The sequence below is a fragment of the Thamnophis elegans genome, chromosome 2, assembly GCF_009769535.1.
Source record: "Thamnophis elegans isolate rThaEle1 chromosome 2, rThaEle1.pri, whole genome shotgun sequence".
In the NCBI taxonomy this organism is placed as follows: domain Eukaryota; kingdom Metazoa; phylum Chordata; class Lepidosauria; order Squamata; family Colubridae; genus Thamnophis; species Thamnophis elegans.
In genome coordinates this window covers 27267441-27285227 of record NC_045542.1, presented here as the reverse complement: position 1 = coordinate 27285227, position 17787 = coordinate 27267441, and the positions used below count along the sequence as shown (strand labels likewise).

The 17787-nt window shown below is 44.4% G+C and overlaps 1 protein-coding gene across 2 annotated transcripts; it reads right to left on the bottom strand.

The window, feature by feature from the left end:
• Positions 1-871: 871 nt before the first annotated feature.
• On the bottom strand, positions 872-17543 carry LOC116503570 (myosin light polypeptide 6). Of its 2 annotated transcripts, XM_032210070.1 has the most exons (7): positions 17426-17543; positions 17043-17070; positions 12537-12680; positions 10751-10924; positions 9180-9257; positions 7815-7854; positions 872-1171 (listed from the first exon to the last, which is right to left on the bottom strand). In XM_032210070.1, the coding sequence occupies exons 1-6, from the start codon at positions 17426-17428 to the stop codon at positions 7826-7828; spliced, it is 456 nt and encodes a 151-aa protein (XP_032065961.1). In that variant the 5' UTR covers positions 17429-17543; the 3' UTR covers positions 872-1171; positions 7815-7825. The 2 variants fall into 2 exon arrangements, with proteins under 2 accessions (XP_032065961.1, XP_032065960.1); XM_032210069.1 differs by lacking the exon at positions 7815-7854 and having other exon boundaries at positions 17426-17540.
• Between the last annotated feature and the right edge of the window lie 244 nt (positions 17544-17787).

Sequence of the window (17787 nt, the reverse complement as noted above, 5' to 3'; positions counted from 1 at the left end):
GACCTTTCTTGCCATAGTTGTTAAGTGAATCACGGCACTTGTTGAATTATTAACACAGTTGTTAAGTGAATCTGCCATCCCCATTGACTTTGCTTGTCAGGTCGCAAAAGGGGATCCCATGGGAGATCCCATGTGATCACCCATGAGAGACTACACTTGTCATGAGTTAGTTGCCAGGCATCTGAATTCTGCCAACCTAGGAGTTCGGAAGGAATGTAAAAATGCAAGTAGGAAAAATAGGGACCACCTTTGGTGGGAAGGTAAGAGTTTTCCCTGTGCCTTTGGTGTTTAGTCATGCCGGCCACATGACCACGGAGATGTCTTCGGACAGCATTGGCTCTTCGGCTTTGAAACGGAGATGAGCACCGCCCCCTAGAATCAGGAACAACTAGCACATATGTGCAAGGGGAACCTTTACCTTTATCTGAATTTTAATTGCATGACCATGCGGATGCTGCAATAATCATGTGTGAAAAACGGTCATGTCACTTTTTTCCAGCAGCATTGAGCCATGGTAGCAGAGTGGTTAGAATGCAGTACTACGGGCTACTTTTGCTGACTGCCGATTGCCAGCAGTTCAAATCTCACCAGGCTCAAGGTTGATTCAGCCTTCCATCCTTCTGAGGTGGGTAAAATGAGGAGCCAGATTGTTGGGGGCTATAGGCTGACTCTGTAAACCACTTAGACTTATATACCACTTCACAGTGCTTTAGATCTCTCTCTAAGTGGTATTGCTATTGCAACTTTGAACGGTCACTAAATGAACTGTTGCAAGTCGAGGACTTATCAGTACTTCTCTTTCCAACCAAATGGACCCCAGGTAACTTTGATGCTTTCCCACTCAAGCCAAAAGCACAACAGTGACACAAGATAGTTCCAGAACAGTTTATTAAAGCAACTGGGAGGGAGAATCAGCCACACATTTCTCAAGGACTCAAGTGATGCGATACCAGCCAGGCAGCCTGGGGTTTGTTGTTACTCTGGAGCGCCCTTCGTGTGGGTCACTCTTTTCTCCTGTAACTGTCCAAGAACTAAACCGAGAGGCTGGAGAGGAGGGAACCAAAAGCAGTTTTATACATAGATAAAAAGGCACAATCATGTGATGGATAAACTGGAGGAAGGTTTCAGAGAAGACGTCATCTTCAGCCGCTGAGGACCATCCGCACCAACTCTGGAGAGAGAAAAAAACAGATGGTGTGAGACTCCACCGCCTTAGTCAACACAGGACCAGATTAATCCTACCGGGGGAGGGAAAAATGGGACCCTGCCAGAACATGGGATTTAGAACTGGCCAGAGACTGCAGCGTTGTATGTATATATTTATATGTATGTATGTATGTATGTATGTATATGTGTGTGTCTATGTATGTATATATATGTATATGTATATATGTATGTGTATATCTATATATATCTATGTATATATATGTATATTCGAATCCTAGTAAGGGTATGGCTAGCTGATGAGAGCTAAATAGCTTGAAATAGATCTATACTAGTCTCCCTTTATTTATCAGCACAAATAAAACACACACACACGTATGTATGTATGTATGTATATGTATATATATAAAAAACAGATCTTGCTTGTGTTACTGCCCAAAGCCAGGTTCCCTGTAAAAGAACTATTTTTGTAGAGGTATTCCTGAGAAATAGAACAGCCAAAGCTCCCTCTTGCAAGTTGGGCTTGTAGGAGAAGTGACAATGACGTTGGGCTTCTTCGAAAAGATGTCGCCTTTTCCTCTCCCCCCCCCAACAAAAGACATGTTTTTTTCTCCCCAGGAGTCCAGTTTGAAATCTGTAAATTGCCAGTAACCCAGATTAGGAGGGCAACGTATCCCCTTCCCTGTACCGAGATATAGGTAGTCCTCAACTTTCGGCCATGTGGAGCCCCAAATTTACGTTATATGAGACATTTGTTGAGGGAGTCACTGAAGCTATTAAATTACTAACATGGTTATAAAATAAAATCCAGCTCCCTCACTGACTTTGCTTGTTCAGGTTGCCAAAAGGTGATTGTATGACCCTGGCGGGACGCTGCAACTATCCTAAATATGTACCAGCTGTCAAGCATCCGAATATAAATCATATAACCATGGGGATGCTGCAATGGTCATAAATATGAGCATCTGGGATGATTCTGAGGACAGTACAGAGAGGCATAGTTGGCTTTGCAGTGGGCTCTGGAAGAATGCTTGCGTATGAATATTGTGGTAGGCCACCATCAATTCAGAAGTATGTTTTGTTAAACAAATGATGATAAAATAGATGAGGGAAGGGACTTGTTTTTTTTAATAAAAGTGGTTTCCTCTTATTTGAGTAGTTGATTTTCTTTAAACTCAACTACTCAACTAAGCTTATCTTAAAATGATTCCTAGCTATTTACTTTCTAAACTGTGGTGGTGCAGTGGTTAGAATGCAGTATTTCAGGCTACTTTAGCTGACTGCTAGCTGCAGTTTGGCAGTTCAAATCTCAGCAGGCTCAAGGTGTACTCAGCCTTCCATCCTTCCAAGGTGGGTAAAATGAGGACCCAGATTGTTGGGGTCAATAGGCTGACTCTGTAAACCGCTCAGAGAGGGCCGTAAAAAGCACTATGAAGCGGTATAGAAGTCCAAGTGCTAGTGCTATAAGTTACTTTTTTTCAGTTCTGTTGTACCTTTGTAGTCACTGAACGAACTATTGTGAAGTCAAGGACTATCTGCACTAGGGCTCTGCCTATAACCTATGCAGGTTCCCCACCCCACCCCCATCAATTCAACCACAGAACTACCGCCACCAACACCACCAATCTCCCCAAATCTGAAACTAAAGCAACAAAGTAAGAAGGCAACACGGGCAGAGAAGAAATAAGATCACAGCTGCTTCTATTGCTAGATGCCAGGCATTAGAATTCTGGAGCTCGTCCTAGGAAGGTAATCTGCTTTCTGGCAGAGAGGAAAAGTAGTTGGAGAGGCACTCAGCTACAGCAGAGGAGGACTCGGCTTTCTGGCCGAGCCTACCTAGGAAGAAAGCGGGCGAGGGGAGGGAGGAAAATAAATAAATAAATAAAGGCAGGCAGGTGGCAGCTACAGCGCAGGGCTATAAAGGAAGACTGTCCACTTGACCTTCAGCTGAGGTGGCGGATGAAGGCTGAAAAGAGCTGGAGGTCTGCCAATCCAATTTTATTATATACCGTAACCACGCAGCCAGTCGTGGGCTGGTTCCTACATTCTCCCTGTTTCCGAACAACGGAAGGAAAGGTGGTAGAGAGCTATTTCGATTCTCACAGCCAAATCCAAGTTCAGGGCAATTTTAAATCAGTATGAGCATGTCTGCATATGCACACATACACATATCTTGAATATATGCTTTGTTTACTAGTAGGAAAGATACACAGTCCCTTCCTACTGCTCATGTATAAACACCCTTGTACCCAATCTTCACTCCCACCCCTTTTTACAGCCTGTGGAACATCCAGCCTCACCTGCCAAGAATACCCTCACCAGGAGAAAGATTTACATTATCAGATAAATCTGAATGTTTCACAAGTTGTATAGTGAATTCCCAAGTAAAGAACTCATCTCCTCCCATCTCCAATGCACTTCTGTTTATATTGTTCGTGTTAGTTGTGAAGTCGTGTCCAACCCATCGCGACCCCATGGACAACATTCCTCCAGGCCTTCCTATCCTCTACCATTCTCTGGAGTCCATTTAAGCTCTCACATATTGCTTCGGTGACTCCATCCAGCCACCTCATTCTCTGTCATCCCCTTCTTCTTTTGCCCTCCATCTTTCCCAGCATGAGGTTCTTCACCAGGGAGTCCTTCCTTCTCATTAGGTGGCCAAAATATTTGAGTTTCATCTTCAGGATCTGGCCTTCTAAAGAGCCGTCAGGTTGATCTCCTCACTTACAGCAGAAGTCCCCAATCCCCGGGGGGGGGGGGGGGGAGGTTGTTTGGAACCGGGACGCCAAAGTAGCAGGTGAGCGCATGCAGATTATCTTTCTCCTTGCGCGCAAGTGTCCTTCTGCTGCTTAAAGGGATACAGCCCCTCTCCCACCAGTCCACAAAAGTGGAAAGGTGGGCAGCGCTGACTTAGAGGCATGGAGGATATACTGTATTTTTCGGAGTATAAAACGCATCAAGATTTTGAAGAGGCAAATTTTAAAAAAAGTTTTTGCACTCTGTAGACCTCCCAAAAACAGCCCATTTTTGGGGGAAAACAGGCCTGTTTTTTTTTTTTAAAGGGCATGAATAGCCTTTAGGAGGCTTGTAGAGTGCTCCTGGGGGGTGTGGGTGGGGCAGAATTGAGCAAAAAGCAGCCTGTTTTTCGCTCATTTCTACTGTCCCCAGCAACGAGGAGCACTCTACAAGCCTCCTAAAGGCTCTGCACGGCCATTTTGGTGAAGAGGACGGGGTTTCGGAAGGCAAAAAATGCTGTATTCAGTGTATAAGATGCACCCAGATTTTCAGCCTCTTTTTTGAGGGAAAAAGGTGCATCTTATACTCCAAAAAATATGGTAGTCTGGCTCTCACACCAATGGGCAAGCAGGGCACTCTGTCAGCATGGCCGCCCTGGCTCACACAATGCATTCTGCTTAAATTTGGGTGCTTTCATACATCTATGTTTTGTCTCCATAGTTCTACATTACAATTAGGCCAGAGTGCAAGTTATTCCAGGAGAAAGTAAGATTTGGGAGAGGTAGAATTTGATTGTAAGGGGGGCAGGGGAAGTAAAGCTATGAAGTTTAGCAATTTGGAGTTTCCGATGTTGGTTGAGTAAAACTCTACATGGGGCAGCCCTTGAAGAGCATTCGGAGACTTCAGCTTGTCCAGAATGCAGCCGCACGAGCGATTGTGGGTGCACCCCGGTACACCCACGTCACACCTATCCTCCGCGAGCTGCACTGGCTGCCTATTGGTCTTCGGATACGCTTCAAAGTGCTAGTCATCACTTATAAAGCCCTTCATGGTATTGGACCTGGGTACTTGAGACCCCGCCTGCTGCCAATTACCTCAACAGACCTATTAGATCCCACAGACTAGGCCTCCTCCGAATTCCATCTACTGGCCAATGCCGATTGGCTACCACCCGGAGGAGGGCCTTCTCTGTGGCTGCTCCGGCCCTCTGGAACGAGCTCCCCGTGGAGATTCGGACCCTCACCACCCTTCAGGCTTTCCGCAAAGCCCTTAAAACCTGGCTGTTCCGACAGGCCTGGGGCTGACGAGTTTCTGTCCCCGCTCGAATTGTGTGGTTGTTGATTGTTTTTAAATTGTTGTTGTTGTTTGTCTGTTGTTTTCCTCCTATTTGTATCCCCCCCCCTTACTTTGGTTTGTGAGCCACCCTGAGTCCCTCTGGGAATAGGGCGGCATAGAAATGCAATAAATCAAATCAAATCAAATCAATCAAAACTGGCATGGATTTGTGTATGTGGTACCCGCCCATGTGCCTGATTTGAAATCAGAAGCAGACTGAAATACTGGTGAGAACCTAATCCAGCAAAGATTCCCTTGAGAGCAGCTCTGGGTCTTAGTTGTGTAGCATGTGTGTGCATGCGCACGCACACACACACTTTCATAGGCCCCAAGCAAAATTACAGACAAGACAAGCCTTGTGAAAGTGGTGATGCAAAGGGAAGGAAGGGGAAACGAGATTGTTTTTTTCAGATTCGTGTAACGCCACTGCACAGGAGAGCCAAGTCTTATTCTGCTGACTCAGAGGACAAGAGCGAATCTCCTGAGCTTAAATTTATAGGAGGGTCAAATTCAACAGAACATGAGAAGAACCTTTTAAACAGCATGCTAAATCAACAACCGGCATCAATTGCAGAGGGAAGAGGCCTGCCATTTTTTCCAGGTATCATTTGGCCTTTGAGAGTCATGATGGAGGCACACACTCCACAACACAGGCACAGCCCACACAAACAGCCGGCCTTTTCCCCAACCTTCATCCAATGTAACTTTACAATTGCAATGAAACGCAGTTTGTGCGACAGCTCCCCGGGAGCCAAGCCAACTTTGGCTAACTGGAAACCTAACTACAGGTAGTCCTCGACTTAATGACCACATTTGGGGCCCACATTTCCATTGCTAAGCGAGATAATCGTTCAGTGAGTTTTGCCCCATTTGATGATCTTTCTTGCCACAATTGTTAAGTCAGTGTTTCTCAACCTTGTCAACTTGAAGATGTCTGGACTTCAAGTCCCAGAATTCCCCAGCCAGCGAATGCTGGCTGGGGAATTCTGGGAGTTGAAGTCCAGACATCTTCAAGTTGACAAGGTTGAGAAACACTGTGTTAAGTGAATGGTTGCAGTTGCTAATTGAGTAACCTGGTTGTTAAGTGAATCTGGCTTCCCCATTGATTTTGCTTGTCAACTGCATAAATATGAACCAGTTTGCCAACCGTCCAAATTTTGATATGACCATGGGGGTGCTGCAACAGTCAAAAGTGTGAAAAGCAGCCACAAGTCCTTTTTTCAGTCCTGTTGATCACTAAACGTATGCTTCTTAAGTCGAGGATTATCTGTATTGGACATCCCATAAGAGGTCCAAGGCTACAGGCTAGCCCAGGGGTCTCCAACCTTGACAACCTTTCAGCCTGGTGGATGTCAACTCCCAGAATTCCCCAGCCAGCGAAGCAAAGCTGGCTGGGGAATTCTGGGAGTTGACGTCCTCCAGGCTGAAAGGTTGTCAAGGTTGGAGACCCCTGGGCTAGACTAGGGATTCAAACAGGCACCCCAAAAGAAAGAAATGGCAAGCTACTTCCACACCCTGGCAAGGGAAATCCTCTGATGGTGATATATCTCCACTAAACCTGTAATTCAGTTTTATGAAAAGATCCATCTGTGGCGCAGTGGTTAGAGTGCAGCACTGCAGGCTACTTCAGCTGACTGCTAGCTGCAGTTCGGCAGTTCAAATCTCACCAGGCTCAAGGTTGACTCAGCCTTCCCTCCTTCCGAGGTGGCTAAAATGAGGACCCAGATTGTTGGGGGCAATGTGCTGACTCTGTAAACTGCTGAGAGAGGGCTGTAAAAAGCACTATGAAGCGGTATATAAGCCTAAGTGCTATTGATCTAAAAGTTCTAATTAAACAGCAATGTTTGGAAGAGCTCAGCAACCTTCGCTTAAACCTTCAGGAGGCTGCAGGCATGAGATGCTATAGGTCTCCTATCAATAGAAACTGTTGGATTAAATTATTCCTAAGGATCACCGCTTCATCTCCTCTAAGCCATCCTGAGAACTGTAATGAATTGAAACCATTAAGCTACCGCCCACCCTCCAGTTTTTTAAACGGGCACTTCAAGGATATTAAGGATTTTCTACTGTGGTCCCCAATTACCCATTTGCTGGAGAGCAACCCATTTCTTCAGGAAGCTTATCGGCTGAGGGTATCTTGGGAGCCACCACACAGAGGGAACCCAGCTCATGTGTATTAGAAGAGGATGGCACAGGACCCTTTATCATCTACAACGGCAGCTCAAGGCATATTGATTACCCCCAGACCCAGGCCTTGAGCCCTTTTACCCTTCTACAAGATAAAACATTTCCCCTTTTACTGCCACTGACAGTCTAATAAGGTTACACGGGCACAGTCTTGCTTTAACCCAGTCATAGCTGCCTCATTTTCCTAGCCACCTTTGCTTAGATTACACACAGTCAGCTACATGCAAAGACATGCTAGAAGTTGGGGGAGAAATGGAGGAAGATGCCGAACAAGAGAAATTGGAAAGGGGAGAAAAAGTAGAGCGCAAACATCTTCCTTTTTTTTTTTCCGGGCAACAAAAAAAAAAGGGAGGCTGTTAAAAAAAAATAGAATAGGTTTGGAGGAGGCGTACCCCATTTGAATTCACCCTGATAAGATGTGTCTCACAAATGCTGCAGAAAGGAAAAACATCAAAATTGATCAAGCAAATTAAATAAAAACAGACACATGGCACACAACACACACTACACATCACGAGGGGCCATTGCGGTCTCTGCTGTACTTGTGTTCACAGTCAAATGCAGCAGACACAGCATAAGGTTACAGGCAGCTTTTGAGGCAAGGGGGTTATTTGTACATAGACAAACTAGCTCGATTCGCACGTCAATTTCTTCCTCCCCAAGTCGCCCCTTCTTAATAACCTGATGGTCCCAGATCACTTGGGTCCCACGCAGGATATGTAAACTCCCACCACACAAAGCAATGGGAGGCTGGCATAGCACTGGCCCCTGGCTTAATATGACACGCAAATGCATTGTTTGAGCCCTGTGCTTCTGAACCTCGGCACCTTTAAGATGTACGGACTTCATCTCCCAGAATTCCTTAGCCAGGGTGAGTGTTGAAATCCACACATCTTAAATCTTAAGAAACACTTGTAGACAGGCGGGGTTTTTTCTTCTTCTTTTAAACCAGGAGACAATTAGCAGCCACGGGCATGACTGGCAGCTCCTTCACTTGGTGACCAAAGACAACCAACTTCTCCATATTGTTAAATCTAGTCATTTACCATGGAAGGAATAGACAACCGGCTGCCCTCTACATCTTTTGGACCAATTCCCATCAGCTCCAACAAAATAAATAAATAAATAAATAAATGAATAAATAAATGGGAAGGTTCCCCTTGCACATACTGTATGTGCTGTTCCCGACTCTAGGGGGTGGTCTCATCTCTGTTTCAAAGCTGAAGAGCCAGCACTGTCCGAAGATATCTCTGTGGTCATGTGGCCGGCATGACTAAATGCCGAAGGTACACGGAACGCTGTTATCTTCCCACCAAAGGTGGTCCCTATTTTTCTACTTGCATTTTTTACCTGCTTTCGAACTGCTAGGTTGGCAGAAGATGGGACAAGTAATGGGAGCTCACCCCGTTACGTGGTGCTAGAGATTCGAACAACCGACCTTTCTGACCGACAAGCTCAGCATCTTAGCCACTGAGCCTCCGCGTCTCAAGAACTGGGGAGAGGTATTCAAAAATACTTGAGTGCTCCAGGTTGCCCACCTTCTCCCTGGACTTTACCTGAATTTCCTTCTACATCAATAGGAAAGAAAAAGTGTATTTATACTATGTGAGAAAATACACACACTATTGAAAACCTTGCAAAGCATTCCCAATCCCAGAGTTTTCCATCCAGCTCCCCAGAGTAAAGAGACATCAGGCCCTTTGAATCAAGAAAGGCAACTTCAAGGCCAAAAGCATGTTGAGATCCCTGGGCCTCACCTTCATAGTTAATGCAGCCATTACTGTCTTCATGGCCGGCCACAAGCATCTCTACCTCTTCCTCTGTCATCTTCTCCCCTGCAGGACCCCCCCCAAAAAGAATGGGTTTAGAAATGGTTGGATATAGATCGAGTTATTTAGCAAATGCCCAGCAGAAGCAGTATTTTAAATTCAGTGAAGAAGAACAAAACACACTCAACATCTTCAAGTTCCTTTTCTCGATCACCTCAAGATGTGTGTTTTTTTTTCCTATGTCATTTTTTAAAAATTTTATATTGCTTATACATATCAATGCGTGAACAGTGTGACACCTGGGTACCAGTGGTGGTATTCTGCCGGATCTTACCAATTGGGGCCAACCTGTAGCAGCTGCTGCTGGAGGCTCCGCCCACCTGCCCTGACATAATGTACAACCTTCTGCACGTGTGCAGAAGGTAGCGTGTGTGAGCGTAGCAAGCGCTGTGCAACACAAGCACGCTCACATTTGCAAACTGGTAGCAAAGGTAAGTGAATCCCACCACTGCTGGGTACCATATATTTAATACAGATAAACAAAATGTTTATTGTTACTCAGTTATTGTTACTCATAGTTATTACATTTCATTTCATTGCTTCATGTTGCTTAGACATATCCATTCAATTTCTAAACCTCCCTCTCATTATTACATATATCTTGTTATATTAAATTAAAATATGTATATTGTTGTTCCCCTCTTATTTCTATTCTTTCTTATTTTTCCCATTGGTTCATTTAAACATAAGTAACATTTCTTTTCACCATTATTTATTACACACACGGTTTTATATTTAATATTTTAAAAATTACTCATTTTTCCACCGTGCTTTCAATATCCCTAATATCCAAAACTACTAATCAATCCAAATATTAACAGTATTCAATCGATCCCGGGATTATATCTCCAGCTCTCCACAATTTCTAATCCTTAAACATTAAAATTCACCATATATTTTAACACAGTTAATATTAATAATACAATTAAATTTCCTAATCCTGAACTTCCACCTTCTACCCTTAGCATATTTTTAAATACAGTAAATTCTACTTATCTGTTAATAGATATACCACTATTTTCCCTATTTATATTTTCTACTTTTCCATTTTACTATTGCATTTTATCGCTATCCATCATCTCTTAGTCTTAGCCTCAAGATGGGTGTTGAACTGACTTATCTCAGAATTCCCAGCAAGAACAGCTAGGTCAGTGGTGGCAAACCTATGGTATGTGTGCCAGAGGTGGCATGCAGAGCCCTCTCTGGGCACGCAAGCCATCGCCGCAGCTCAGCTCCACCGTGCATGCGTGTGCACCTCCCACCAGCCAGCTGGTCTTCGGTTCTCTGCTGCACATGCATGGGGACAGGGTGGATGCGTGGGGCCAGGCGCATATGGGGACGGGGTGCATGAGTGGGGGACTTGTGCGCATGCACAGGTATGCACACACATTGCATTTTGGGGATGCGCATGCATACGCATTTGCCAGCCCACGCTTTGGGCACTCAATGCCAAAAAGGTTAGCCATCACTGAGCTAGATGGAATACAGTGTCATCTTACCTAGGGTGACGAGAACATGACGGATCTCTGCTCCCATAACTGTGCCGTTTCCCTCCTTGTCGAAAACCCTCAATCCTTCCACGTAATCCTCGAAGCAGCCCTGATCCTTATTCTTGGCGATGGTTTGCATCATGGGCAAGAACTGTTCAAAACTCAGCGTTTTCATATTCATTTCTGAGGGCAGGTGAGAGAAACGAGGAGGCCATGAAGAAGACGCACCTCTCCTTTATGATGGACCCCAAATTACACCCTCAAGTCTCAAAATTACACCCTTTTGAATTAGGGTCTGGATTCTTCCTTCCTCAATACCCCGTTTCCCTGAAAATAAGACCTAACCAGAAAATAAACCCTAGCATAATTTTTCAGGATGCTCGTAATGTAAGCCCTATCCACCCTCAAAATAAGCCCCAGTTAAGGTTGTCAGCCAAATGGATGCATTTAGTACCGTATTTCCTCAAAAATAAGGTCTAACTAGAAAACAAGCCCTAATGCAGCTTTTAGAACAAAAATTAATATAAGACTCAGTCTTATTTTTGGGGAAACACGGTATAATTTAAACCCTGCATTAAAATTAATTTAAACTAGGTGGGAGATTTTGCTCATATTGATCACATGGACCCAAAAACAAGACCGTTAATAATGCCCTCTTCTAAACAGTAGGATTGAGTCTTAACATCAGGAAAACAAAGGTAATGATAACAGCTGTTTAAAATCAGCAAGGAGGAAATTGAATTAGTTCGAGAATTTATCTTTCTTGGATCAAAAATTGTTCACAAGGGCAGTTCTACTCCTGAAATCAAATGCAGGATAACCTTAGGCTGCTTTGCAATCAGTCTGGTTCTAAGAAAGCTTCTTGTTCCTCACAGGTGTTCTTACAATAACAATGCTGGCTGACTGTAACTGTGGCTATGGTTGGAAGCTCTCAGGTGACCAACTTTGGAAGACGGTCAAGGTAGGCTAAGGCAGTACAGAGCACACTGGAGCATCAGAAAGCATGGCAGAAAATAAGGCCAGTGTGCCACAATATTTGCAGCCAATACTTTGAGGATAATAAGGTTTCCAAAACCTGAGCTGCTTTGCCCCCAAAAGGATTCCTTCCCCTGCTTTATACGACTAAGGTTTTCTGAACATTTGGGCCAAGTCACTAGGTAAACATCTACCAATACACTTTCTTTTTTTTTAATAAATATTTTTATTGTACATTTTTCTTTATAATGCAACACATTTCCAGTTTTGCAATGGCAATGTACTGGCTGTATCCAGACCTTTTTGAGTGTACATAGTTTTATACACCCAGATTATAACCAATATTCTCTTAATCATACATTCATAGTCTCTTTTAAATACATAATTTTGTATGTCATTGTTCTAAGCATTATTTTCATAATTGTACCATAACATTCTATATATTTATCTCTCTCCTTTCCCCGCTCTCCTTCCTTTTCCTCTTCTCCTCTCCTCCACTTCCCTCTCCTTCCCTCTCTCCTACTCCTCTCATCCATTTCCTTCTCTCCTTCCCTCTTCTTCCTTCTACTTCCCTCAACTTTTCTCTCCACTCCTCTGCCCCGTTCTACTCTACTCCACTTCCCTTTCTCCCTTCGTCTCTCCACCCAATACACTTTCAAATATGTTTAGAAACATATTTTAAGAACAAAACTAGACTGGATCAAGTTGGCACCCCATCCTGGCTCTAAGATCAACACCATCTAGATAAGTCTTTAAGGCAAGAACGGCAGTACTTTCCTCCATAGCTCAACTCAACTGATACAGTACAACAAGCGCTCACCGTCGCTCTTGGGATTTCCCAGAACTTTCATGACTTCAGCATTGGTGGGATTCTGGCCCAGGGCCCTCATCACATCTCCACACTGGCTGTACAGGATCTTGCCATCACCAGTTCGGTCAAAGAGCTGGAAAGCTTCCTTGAACTCTGCAGAAGGTCACAAGGAAAGAGCTTAAGGCAAAATAAACATCTAAGGCAGGGGTCGGCAACCTGCGGCTCTGGAGCCACATGTGGCTGTTTCATCCTTCTGCTGCGGCTCCCTGTTGCTCAAAATATGTGTCACAACCACCAATGTCCGACTCCTGCCGGCAAGCGATTTATTGAGATTTTCGATCCCTGGTAGGTTTTGTGGCTCCCGTTTTTTTTCTTTTCTGTGGGAAATGGATCCAAATGGCTCTTTGAGTGTTTAAGGTTGCCGACACCTGATCTAAGCAAAGGGAAGGGGAAAAAAGCAGCGCCTCAGCTATCCCTTTTGATCCACAGAAAGCAGAACTTTGGGAATGATGTTTTTCATTATTTGTATCCCCCCTCCACAAAATATACTAGAACTTGACATAACTCACTTAACATCTTTAAAACTGTATGCCTTCTTTTGCAGTGAGCCTCATTGAACAAAATGAGTCTTAGCTTCAAATCAACACTCTGGCTTACGCTCCAAATATACACCAAACAAGAGCTTGAAACTCTACTTGTGTAGTAGGTGGAATGTTAAACCAAGTTTGGAGATGGCCCAATTCTCTTTAAACGTGAAACCCACTCTTAATCTTTGAGCTGCTCATTCTCTGCTTCACTTCCCATAAAAAAATATTTTAAGGAGGTGGAGGAGGATGAAAGAGCTCTATATCCCATAGTTTATTCCTTGGAGCAAGACCAGGATAAAAATGGAGCAGATGGTCAAAGCCTACGTGCCCTCTGCTAACTGCAAGAATAAAAGCATTTTGCTAAATTAGATCCACTTCTACCTAGTCCAGCATCCTGTGCAAGAATCGCACCGGTGTCCAAAGGAAAATTATCTAGCCCTTTATGTTCTAGGATCAGGATGAAAAATGGAGATGCAGTATATCAACTAATTTACATGGCGTTTTATGCCACGTGTTGCATGGTTCCTAAAATCATGTGCTGGCCATAGTAAATTGGGAATGTACATGTTTACCTCTGTGAAAGTAGAGAATTTGTGGATGGGCATTCCCATAGCAAATGGGCGAAAGGGTGGCAGTTTGTAAGTTTGATCAAAGCACCAGATCTGAACACAGGGAGCCCCAGTTCTGTTTGTTTTCTCTAACCCAGCGATTACCTGTCACCAATGTACTTGAGATTTTGGCCACATTATTTACTGGTCCACTGGTTATGCTGATTAGGCCTGAAGGGCACTGTAGTCTAAAATGATGCTGAACTTTGACTGTAGTAAAAGTTCGATTGTACTCCAGAACATCTGGACTGATCCAAATTGGAGAAAACTTTTTTAAGTCTCTCCCAGCACATCATTTTAGAACCATGCAAAGCAAGTGGCATGGTTTATATGCCATGTAAATCAGTTGATCTATCTCTTCGATTTTCATCCTGACCTAAGGCACCTTACACAACTAGTATATGGACAATTGTACGAATAAGGGTCCTGTGATCACCTTTTGCAACCTTCTGACAAGCAAAGTCAATGGGGAAGCCAGATTCACTTAACAGCCAGGGTACTAATTTAACAATTGCAGTGATTTACTTAACAACTATGGCAAGAAAGGTCATATAATGGATCAAAACTCACTTAACAAATGTCTCACTTAACAACAAAAAGTTTGGATTCAATTATGATCGTAAATCAAGGACTGTCTGTATTGTCAAGGCTGATTTTTAGTACACAGAAAAGTCTTGCTTTCCAATTAATTTTGCACAGTGCTAAATTCCACACATCTGGATCTTTCTTTAAAATGTGGACAAATGAGTAATACAACTGTGATGTTTTTTTTAAATGCCATTTACTGAACGAATTATGTTTAGCATACATAACTCTTCCCTAAGGGTATCCTTCTCAGAAGTGGTATCCTTCACTGCTCCTCCTCAGGTCCATTCCATTATTCTAACCACTCTGCTATACTGTCATTTCTCAAGAATCCATAAAAAGCAGAACAGTAGCGGAGGAACATCAAAACATGCATGACACAATACAAGACCATGTAACAAAATCCAAGTGTTTCCTTCCTATGCAAGGTAACAACATAACCGACTACTTCCCCATCTCTTAATTATTTTCACTCAAGAAAATGGAGCAATGGAGGAGGGAAAATTCAAATTAAACACTTTTCCTGCAACTAGAGGCTATTTTTTTTTTTTGGGGGGGGGGGGGGGGAGGAGGTATAGTGATGGGTTGTAGCCAAAAAGCTTTCTCAACATTGGAAGGATTCTGATGCCTTCATTAAAACAGTGCCTGTACAAAAAAGCTTTTGTCATCTGTCCCCACACCCTAAGGATGCCTCTAGTTCAGTGGTCTCCAACCTTGGCAACTTTAAGACCTGTGGACTTCAACACTGGTTGAGGAACTCTGGGAGTTGAAGTCCACAAGTCTTAAAGTTGCCAAGGTTGGAGACCACTGCTCTAGTTAATAGGAAGGCTTGTCTGGAAGAAATAAGTGTTTAAGGGCAAGTCCTACAGTGTACAACTGAAGTGAGCTTGCCAATACATTTTTTTGGAAGCTGGATCTTCCATTTGAAACTAATTTGGCTGGATCAAGAACCCTATCAACATACCACTTTGAAAAATTACCATTCCTTAAGTGGTGCTTTTGAATTAAAATTGTGGGATTTCTTTTAAGAAAAGCAACTAGTCCCCTCCTCCCAAATATTTTGTGCTTTTGTGTTGACTGGTCTTGGTTAGATAACAATAAATTAAGCACATGTGGGGAAAAAAATACCATCCCCGCCCCCTGTTTAGATGAAATCAAATTTAATCCAAGCTCAAGAAACCTTTGCTCCATTTTGACAGCTGTGCTCTCAACAAGCTGATGCATAAAAGCATGCCAGCATCCAACAAAAAACTTCAGAGGGATCAGACTTTTCTGGGCTGGCAGGACCTTTCTCCAAGCACTGAGGTGGGGCGGGGGGAGGGCGGGGGGGGGGGGGGAGGTTGGCCAGCCATTCCTACTGAGAGAATCAGATTTATTTCAATGGGAACTTGAATCATCAACTGCAGGGCTGGTCAGCTGTGGCTGCTGCCCTTAAGACCTTAAGAGTTTCAGCCAGCGTTGGAAAGGAATCCTGCTTCCAGATCGGAATGTATTAATACGACAGCTGCCAGCCCTTCCTGCTCCAAAATGAGTTTCTTGCCCATATAAGGAAACCAACAGAGGCGGCTATCCCGGCGCCCATCTTCCCTCTTCTTTGAAAGCACTTTCTTCCTCCAAAGGGAGAAAACTGGCTCTTCCAAAACTGCAGGGTTAGGAACCATCCCCCAACAGTAGCCAAACACACCTTGGGGGGGGGAAAACTCAACAGCTTCTATGGGTGGCCGAGGAGAGGGGGGGCAAAGAGTTGCCTGCATCTGCCTTCTCCATCTGCATAGAGGATTAAACCAGGATCGACCCTCCCGAGTAATAAGGAAACGCTTCCGACAAGATAGCTTCCGTACTCTGGTTCTCCCGGCTCACCTTTCCATGCAGAAATCCTAACTGGGTTAGGGATTTTTTCCCCCTTTTGTCTTCACTGTGAGTTGTATTGTGTTGGGGTGGGGTGTGCACTGAGGGAGCTCAACCAATCTCATTGTACATATGCTGTGCACTGACAATAAAGAATTATGATGATTATTAACGTATCATTTGGCTAAAGAAACAGAAAATGGAGGCCACTGGGCGCGTCCTTTCAAGCACACTTAACCAGGAAATACATCATGCATGAGAGCCATGCAGGGAGGTAATTCCTTTCTTTTTTTAAAACGCGATTCAGGTAGAAAGGCAGAGCATGAATCTTTAAAGTCATGGGAATGAGAAGTCAGGGAGGAGAGAATCACCGGTTCAAAAAGGGCTGAGAAAGAAACCCGGCCTGCAATGCACAAATTCTACACACACACACACCTCCGCGCGCGCGCGCACACACAGGGCAGCATTGATAGATGAAAAGCCCGGGCGCTTTAGCATACGAGCAGAAAACGGGGTTAAGGGACGCGGGGGGGGGGTGCTCTTTTTCCTTAAAACTCACCATGGAGGAGCAATGATCAAGGGAGTGGGAGGAGAAAGGACAAGGAAAAAGGCTAGAAGAATCAAAGGAAGGGAGAGAAAAAAAAGAATTGTAAGCGCAAACTGCCCCCCTCCCTCCAAAAGCCTTTTCTCCACCAATCTCATTGTACAAATGTTGTGCACTGACAATAAAAAATTATTATTTTATTTACTTTTCACCCTTAAGACTGGGGGGGGGGGAGAAATGGTGTGTGTGTGTGTGTGTCCCTCTCTCTTTATCCCCAACTTCTATCTACCTTCCAATGAATAGCCCCAATGCGGGGGAAGACCAAAAAAAAAAGAGCACTTACCGGCGGTCTGATCTTCCGAGAAGTCACACTGTAAATCAAATCCGAGGGGGGAGGAAAAAGGCGTATTATTACTTGGGAGAAAAAAAGGGGGGGGGGAAAGCCAGCCGTTTTCTTGTCCCAAAACTTTTCCCTTCCCACTGCATTTTCCCGCCCTGCAGCCGGCTTTTTATTCTTCAAGGCTAGTCGGGATCTTGCGACTCAATCAAAATAGAAGCTGTAAGGGACCTTAGAGGTCTTCTAATCGAACCCGCCTTCCCTCCTCCCCCCCCCCGCTCAAGTAGGAGACCCTATATATACCCTCTTCAAAACGCATTAAGAGCCCGTCCTACAATCCTAACCGGCCTCAAACTTCGCCGCTCAGCCCGTTTTTGCAAAACACTCACCATTGTTGCAAAGCAGCTGAGAGTCGCTCCGACCTTCCCTTCTTTCCTTCCGCCCGGAATGTGTGCGAGCTCTGCCCGAGAGTGGCTCCTCAAGTCACCGCGCGGGTCTCCGCCTCCGATTGGCTGTTGCCAAAAATGGAGGGGGGGGGAGGAGGAGGCGGTTCGAACGTTATGCTTAAAAGCTGTAGGCGAAACGGGGAGGCGGGGCTTTCCCACCCTCCCTTTTGACGTAAAGGAGAATGAGAAATACGGACTTTGGTTCACGGAGAGAATCTCGCGTGTCGTCGTAGAGGGCTCTGAACGAGATTGTTGCATTGCACGTTGGGGATTGTAGTTTTTTTTCTCACTTTAAAACAGGTGGG

Excerpts from the sequence above, each read along its gene's own strand:
- LOC116503570 (XM_032210070.1), bottom strand. Across the intron at positions 9,258-10,750 it reads TCATGTTCTCGTCACCCTAG|GGGAGAAGATGACAGAGGAA; the intron begins GTAAGATGACAC and ends GGGGTCCTGCAG. Across the intron at positions 7,855-9,179 it reads TGGCTGCATTAACTATGAAG|CATTTGTGAGACACATCTTA; the intron begins GTGAGGCCCAGG and ends TCCTTTCTGCAG.